At 34.2% G+C, this 8,351-nt stretch overlaps 1 protein-coding gene across 3 annotated transcripts; it reads right to left on the bottom strand.

Annotated features, from left to right (window-relative positions):
* Positions 1-222: 222 nt before the first annotated feature.
* wol (Dolichyl-phosphate beta-glucosyltransferase wollknaeuel) lies at positions 223-7,007 on the bottom strand. Of its 3 annotated transcripts, none has more exons than XM_071596519.1 (8): positions 6,956-7,007; positions 6,608-6,710; positions 6,307-6,481; positions 5,967-6,154; positions 5,603-5,711; positions 4,171-4,414; positions 1,499-1,584; positions 223-920 (listed from the first exon to the last, which is right to left on the bottom strand). In XM_071596519.1, the coding sequence occupies exons 2-8, from the start codon at positions 6,671-6,673 to the stop codon at positions 811-813; spliced, it is 978 nt and encodes a 325-aa protein (XP_071452620.1). In that variant the 5' UTR covers positions 6,674-6,710; positions 6,956-7,007; the 3' UTR covers positions 223-810. The 3 variants fall into 3 exon arrangements, with proteins under 3 accessions (XP_071452620.1, XP_071452619.1, XP_071452618.1); XM_071596518.1 differs by having other exon boundaries at positions 6,859-6,956; XM_071596517.1 differs by lacking the exon at positions 6,956-7,007 and adding an exon at positions 6,801-6,917.
* Between the last annotated feature and the right edge of the window lie 1,344 nt (positions 7,008-8,351).

Genomic DNA, 8,351 nt, shown 5'->3' with positions numbered 1-8,351 from the left:
TTAATCATTGTTTTTGTTTAGGTTCCTATATCAAACAAACATTCTCTTTTAAAATACACAGACATGAAAATCATCCTTTCTGGTCATCATTCACATTCACCATACTTTTTTTCCACTTATCACTCTCCTTACAGCCTGTCGGTTTTTATACAAAAGTTTCAATAAGAACTTTTGATAGAGTAAAATAAGGCTTTCGTTGTCCATGAGATTTGGTAATCATTTATCATACCTTAAACCCAAAGTGAAAGCCTTCTTTCAGAAAAGAAAGAAATCAATTCCACAGGAATAGCAGGAATTAAACATCAACAATAGTCATTTTAGCAATCAAAATTTATATTGTGTATTTTAGTTTTAAAAATCGCATATACTTATTCACTCTTTAACCAAAGGACATGCCCATCTTTCATAGAGTTTGCAACATAGTGTTATGTTGATTAATACCAAACATTTCAATTTATCAACTTACAAACATTTATATTTGTAAACAAAGTAACTTAATTACTAAATTTCCTCATACAACAATAATTATTTAGCCTTAGGTTTCACGATTTACAAAATTTGTAGAAGGCATTAAGGAATGTTTGTCAAGAAGATAAAAAAAATCTTATGCGCTGCTTTATCTGACATGGATTTCAAATAATAAATATGAAGTACCTATATTTCCTGCATTTATAATGTCAAAAATCAAAAATTTTTTCAATGAAGTGTAAGAGAACTTAGTAACACTTTACACTTGATTGCACAACTTTCTATTGTGCCTTATTAAATGCATCACAAATATTTACAAATAACTTGTAGACATTTTGGAAACTAGTCAACTTTAGCCCTCAATTTCCAAGCTCCAAGCCTATACCGTAGCCATATTAAGAAGAGGTCTTTCCCCATCTGTAACCAGCTGAGCACAGGAACAATTTTTGACCCTGAAATTGGGAATAATGCATTCAGAAATACAATATATCTAAATTTGACATAAAAATTATCCTTGATAAATTAAAGGCAAACAATCTAGAGAATACAGCATAACTTTTATTAGCAATATCTCCATGCATATCTAGTTTTGAATCCATCATAAAAACTTGCACAAGAGGCAAAAGCCTCAATTTTACTTTAATTTTAAAAAAAATTAGAAGTAATCTAACTTCATAGTGTTCTCTTTTCCATGATGTAATATCAGTTTTCTTTAGTCTGAATCTCAATTTCAGTAATACAAAAATGCTTGTCATTGAAATAGCATTCTTTAACCCTTATCTGATCCTTATTTAACTTGACACAATAAAAAGTTTCAGTGACTCTACGATTAAGGAAACTTTTGAAAAAGGTCTCCACTGAAATTGAAATATCAAAAAACATTAAAAAGTTATTATGGCAGTCAAACAGTAATTAGCTACTAAAGGTCAGCTCCACATTCATCAATAAAGACAAATTTAAATTGATGATTGTAGTTTACGTAGAGTTTGAATCTCATAAAAACATAACAGTAAGATAACAATGCAAATACCTTCAATTTCAGTCCAGTTCACAGCAATCTCCGAGATAGGTATTTTTAAACACTTAGCGATATAGAGCAACTCCACATCAAATGCCCTGAAAATTGGAGCAAATGTATACTTCTTAGGAATTGAATGAAGGTAATATTATTGAAAATTAACATCATTATATTTATCAGTGAAAATTCACTTATTTTTTCACCCTTTCACTTATTTATTCACCCTATCACTTGATAAGTACAAATATGGTTGATACTGTCTAGTGTACCTTAAGGGTCTTCCTTATTAGGGGAAAGAATACCCCTGGTAGATCAATCTACATGTTACTATTGAAATTCTTGGGATAACTTGGGAAATTTATACCAACTCTTTAGCTATGAAAACTAGCTCCATCTGTTTCCTCTACAATCTGTCTGATCTAATGTTTCTCTAGAAGATTTAACATCCTTGTACTATTGTGAATTTCATGTCCATCTTCTTTAGAGTATCCTACTCTTAGAGAGTCATGTTGAATGTAAATTATTGAACCCTTGTTTATTCCGAGTGAATTCTTTGTCAACATATATATATATACTGCCTCACTTTCATGTTAAATCTAATTCTAAAGAACTCAAGAAAAATTCAAGGATATGTAAGTATGGTACAAATCAAGAAGTGACCTTCATGTACCTTTTATTTGAACCAGGAAAATTGCCTGTGGTCTGTAATATATGAGTCTCCAGTTATATAATAATCCTAACAAGGAGCTTAAAGTATCCAGGGGCACCTCTTTGTCGAAATCGAAGGTGAAAGCCTTTCTACAATCCAAATGTTTTTACTCAATTCAGAAATATTTGTCTTCATAATTCCATTATTTTTTGTACCATTAACACGACAACCTTTAAATCGTAGCACCCACAAAAGTCTATTGATATCCTAGTGCTCAATGTTCAGTGCCATAGAAACAAATTGTGTCAATTTGATCATCAGTTAAATAAAAGGAAGTGTGATATCATCTGTATAACGGAGCACTGGCTTCATGAGGATGAAGTGGACTTCTATTAGCTCTTAGCTCTATATATTGTCGCAAATAACTCAAAAATAGCGGTGTATGCATATTTACAACATACATTTTAGAGTGTTAGACTTAAGATGTGGATGCTTCTGTGTAGACTTGCACTTTTAAATTTTTGCTGTTTTGTTTTTGTGTTATAACTTAATTGTTGCCTCCATTCATTGCTCGCCTATATGCAATTTTAGTCCTTTCTGGAATCAACTAGAGAAGGTCATGATCTTTCTTAGTAAAAAGTATACCGCTAATTCAGTCATAGGGACTGACTTAAATATTGATATGACCTGTGATTCAAGGTAGAGTACTCAACTTGATATTTCACTCAGGACCTATAACCTGAATTATGCCAACTTTTTCCCAAGTCACAAAGTTATTGCCTAAGGTTTTTGGAACATGCAAGTGACACAATAGCTTTGCTTATGATACAAAAGAAAGCAGTTGGGATTACAACCAGCTCTGGCCATCATGATCACTGCCGTCTACTATTTGTCAGGCTGAGAGTGATGACAGTCTTTAACATATACATTTACCAGAGCTTAATTCATATAAGATTATGTGCATAACTTTGTGTTAAGAGATAGTATACTCAGTCATACTGTAAGGTCAAGAAATATGTTAGATATTACCAAATGCAGAATGTCCAAAACCTTCCACCAGTCACACAAACCTTGCCTTAAAATTCTATAACAAACTTCCCCAGTCTGCAAGATCAACTTGCAATAATAGGCTCAAAAATGTAATTGAAAATTGGTTAATTTCAAATCACTTGTATTCTTTAAGTGAGTATTTTGAACTGGACTTCTCAAGAGTGAAATTTTAATACATGTGTAGTATCTCTTAACCACGGTAATGAATGTATGTAATTATATGCTTTTCTTATGACGACATCAATAGTGGCAAGTGCTGCTCTTTGATGAATAAAGGATTATTACTAAAATCTACAACTGCAACTACAAAATCTAAAATCTTATAAATTAGCCTTCACACCATTCCTTGACTTGCCTCATATCTGTATATCCATATCTTTGGGAAAATAAAAAATATTATCATTATTAACTTCACCTTTTTGGCAAACAGCAATACCCCTCCATTAACTTAAATAATAACAAGGAATAACAGGAAAATTAGAAAGACAATTTGTAAGAAAATGGAATCAAGTCTCTCATTAAATATTAGAAAATAATATTCTTAATGCACTTGCCCTGCTTCAAGATTAGCCATTAATTCTGCTTTCCTAATAATAAAAATTCCCCACTTCTTGTAATAATTATGATTTTTTATTAGCATCATTGGGATGATTATCAAAGTGTGTGGTCAAACAGACTTTCATAGTGCAGTTTAATATTGCAATCCATGTAATTTTACTGTTAAATAATTCTCCTCCCACATACTTCTGGCCCACAGCTAGCAAAAGTTAATTTTGCATTTCATACATCTGCAGAGAAATAATCGAATATGAATTTAATGAGAAGCATCCAATCCCACAGCAGTCCACAAATCTAGTCATGATGAATTTTTTAAAGATAAATCCTCAAAAGAAATGCTTCTTACCTCAGTTCATATGCGTTTCAAGAATTAGTCATAATAGATATTAATAAGCTCTTCAAATGGAGAAACCCAAAATTCACAAACCATCTTTCAACATGGAGTGAACGAAAAGCCAGCTGGGCACTCCTCCTGGTGAAAAGTTTAAACCCACACTGAGTATCAGCAATGTCACGGACGCCAAATGTTTTTACCAACAAATGGAAACCCCACATGAGCAGAGTGCGGAAAAGAGATCGCTTCGCCACAGATTCTGCTTCTAAGTGTGCTCTCGACCCACATACCACAGCCAAGCTCTCCGACACCTTTGAAGGATCCTTCTTATAGTCCCCTGATAAAAATAAAAAGATGATTCCTTTATATAGCTAAAGTAACTAAAAGTACATTTTTATTTACCAGGACAAACATTTTCATTGCATATATCCTTCAGAAGACACGCATCTAAGACACTTGGATTTAAGTTTATAACAATTAAGGGAGCATAAGACAATTAATGGAAAGATGAAATAGCTATTTCAAAACAACAATTTCATGGTTTATTTATCAACACCACGCATTTCAATGTTTAAATATCATCATTAATGACATTTAAATTTCACATTGATAATTACATCATGAAATTTCACTTGTTTCATTTATCATTCCATGTATGATGGAATTTTACAAATTCAAGATTTCTAGTAGAATTTTGAGTCAAAAATACATTATCGTTTTCCCACTTTCTTTAGCCACTGCATGTAGTAATTTAGATTGTGATGCCCAAAGAAAAACTTGAAAATACCGCCAAGAAAAATATACACTACTCTTGATATTTCCAAATAGGTACATTTAAGTCCTTGCTTACCTATAGGACATGGGGGCAACCCTGTTGCCATCCCCATTAAGTGGCAAATCGTTCAAGAAATGGAGGATTAGAGTAGGCTATATATTATAGCTCTAACAACAATAATTTGGGAAAATTTCTTCATGGCAGAGAGAAATTCTATTCCCAATGAATACTAATGTGGCTACATTACTCTAAGTTCCCCACTTTTCACCTATGCCAAACTCTATGATTGACCATCAAGAAAGGTGACACCTGTTTCTTTTATCATCATTGGCTCACTGGTTGAATTAATATAGACTGAAGGCAGGTCACAATGTAAATAATTCAGTTAAAAGTTAATAAGCCACAATAATCAAACTGAAAGTTGTTTTGATAGGTGTGGTTTTTGCTCATCATGTATCAGTACCAATATGATGTGTGAATTTTAAGCGTTGAGGTAGGGGGAGCCATTTCATTACCCTATGCCACCTGCAGTTTCTCAGGAAGATCTGGAGCCCAAAAAATTACACAGCTTGAGTGAACGACGTTTCCCAAATGCATCACCCAGTGAACCGAGGACCTTCAGTAAGTAGCCCTGCACTCTACTCACTGGACTACCAAGCTCATTTCAAATGTCAATATAGAGAATGTAATAATGATCGCATCTTTCCAAGTGATAAACTTAAAATTAGTATACTTATCACAAGAATTCACCTTTAACTAGATCCTGTAAACTATCTTCCAGCTTTGACAGATCAGAAAATTTTGTAGCACCATCAGCATCAGCAAATAATATAACAGCACCTCTGCAGCTCTCGACTCCCTAGAAAATTGAGAAAATAAGAATGTTCTGGGCATATACAAAGAAAGGACATGATACCATAGGGACTTAGATACAAATACATATTAAAGGGAGAAGACATTCACACAAGAAAAAGGCGATTACCTCTACTAATACGGATGAAGATTATAACTACTTAAGATTTATGTTTAAGCCGATAAAATATCTTTGAAAGTTACTTCATTTACTCCGAATTCATGAAACATTATTACGCACAAAGCAAACAATTACCCTTACCAGTCTCACCGCACCACCTTTTCCACGATTCTGTTTGAGATCCAACACTCTTATGTGGGAATTTCGTGATTTACATGCAACCTGAACAGTTTTATCACGACTTCCATCGCTGACAACAATTAATTCATAAATGAAGGTAGGTTCGCGAGCAGATAGAAATTCCAAGCATTCTTCCAACATTGGAGGAACTGAAATTGTTTATCAACAAGACAATATAGAAAGTCAAACTAAGATAGAAATAAATACCATGATAAAAACACACTTTTAGGTATTTAAAACCATCAGCACTGTTCAGTAACTTATCACAATACCATCACATGCATTAAGCAAATTCACTCACGTCTTAACTCTTCGTTGTATGCTGGTATAACCACTGATAAATGTACACTCCATGGATCATCTAATGACGGAAACTTTACCAAATTATTCGTAACTGGATCTGAGAAATATTTCTCTTCGTCGAACCGCAAAATATTAGGATATGGTGATGAAATTTTACATAGGATCACACAGAACTACAAGTAAACATTGATGTGGCATTAGTCATTGTACTCGTATCGCTTCATTGAAAACAACGGGTAGAGGAAATGAATATCTAGTCATAAATAATAGTGAATTGTGATCTATTACTGCAAACTTACAAGGCACAGCAGCAGAATACTAGCCACAGCGGCATATAATGCTAGGGAACAAATATCGCAGCTCATCCTCACAGGAACTGCGCTCTTTTCTTCTAGTCATTCACTGCGAATATGGTCAGTCTCAGCGTTAAAAATTAATTCTACAGAAAGAGCAAACTAATCATATCATAAAGTTTGATAAAATTTCAGTCACCGTGGCAGCTTCATTGAGTAAGAATTGCAAATTTGAAATATATTCCTCATATACTAACATTATTTCAAAAAATGATTATTGGCTAATTTTTTTAAGAAGTACTGTAATGCCATTGTGTCATTTTATTCCTTCACTGCCAAATTAATATTGTTTACCTTCAACGTTCAAATCCAAAGAGTGAAACGTGGGCAGCAATATCTATCGATATATCGTCATTGTACCATGCGGCAACTTAAACGTGTTGGGAGATAGCAATCAACGCGAATACTCTTGTAGGTAAGAGCCCTCGAATTGACTTGACAAGCCCAGTTTAACTTTAAAATTACAGTTAAGTGAATTATGTCTTTCAACGACCCAGGGAAGGATGCTTACTTTATTAATTATCAAGCACTGTGATGTCTAATGTGCGATCCAAAATAATACATGATGTTTCCTCTCACACAAGCCATGTTTTTATTTGCAGACGGCTCTGGTGGACGGGTGCCGTGAAATCCCGATGAGCCCTTATTGTCATCAGGTTTTTCAGGGTTCGAAGCACAAGGATGGGCCTAACACCATTGGACCAAGTGGTACTCGAATCTAAGGTTCGCCCGGCCGGTAATTATTCTCCTAAGTCTGTCAGATGGATAACATCATGCTCATAATTCGGCATAAGTTATTCAACCATGAAATTATTTCCACGATGATGTAGTGATTGAATGGCTCAGCATTTTCGGATAAATTCGTTAGCCACAACCGTAATAAATTAGTCTATAACTCTGACACACTAGGTACATTAAAAAATATACACCACTCTTTGTATTTACACATATGTACATTCGTTACGTACCTACAGGATATTGGGGCAATTCTGTTGTCATCCCCCTTAAGTGCCCCAAGATATGGCGGATTTGAGTAGGCTATATTGTTATAGCTCTAACCACAATAATTTAGGAAAATTTCTTCATGGTGGAGAGAATTTCTATTCCTATTCAATACTACTGTGACTACGTTAATGTAAGTTCCTCAAGACTTGCACCAAATTCTCTGAATTACCTTCAAGAAATGTGACGCCTGTTATTTTTATTATCATTGGCCCACTGATGAGTAGTAGTTTTTTAGGGGAGGCGACAGACAGCTAAGGTCATTGAATTAATATAGACTGCAGAGTATAAAAAACACAGTAATCAACCCAATCAAGATTTCATTGATTTGCGAGGTTAAAGCTCCTAATATTAATCCCAACGTTGTATGAAATGCGCTTATCAAGGCAAGGGTGGAGGGCTTTTTCTCAGTTCTGCCTGCGATTACCCAGGAAATCCGTTAATCCTCGCAGCTTGTATGCTCAGAATCAAAGGTGGGTCCTCTAGTCAGGAGCTCAGCCCTTAATCCGTAGTACAATGCCTCTTGAGAGTTCACACTAATTTTTTGCACTGAAATAGCCATTAATAGTGCCTTACTTACGGTCATTTCCTCCACAAACTCAGTTTTTAAATAATAATACTTATTGGTGCATCTGATGAATTCTCTTACCATAAATATTAGACTGTTACTGCAATAGGTGTGTCACGA

The sequence above is a fragment of the Hetaerina americana genome, unplaced genomic scaffold (assembly GCF_022747635.1).
Source record: "Hetaerina americana unplaced genomic scaffold, ioHetAmer1.1.p SCAF_8, whole genome shotgun sequence".
In the NCBI taxonomy this organism is placed as follows: domain Eukaryota; kingdom Metazoa; phylum Arthropoda; class Insecta; order Odonata; family Calopterygidae; genus Hetaerina; species Hetaerina americana.
The sequence above is the reverse complement of the archived record's forward strand: the minus strand, read 5'-3'. Positions and strand labels throughout refer to the sequence as shown.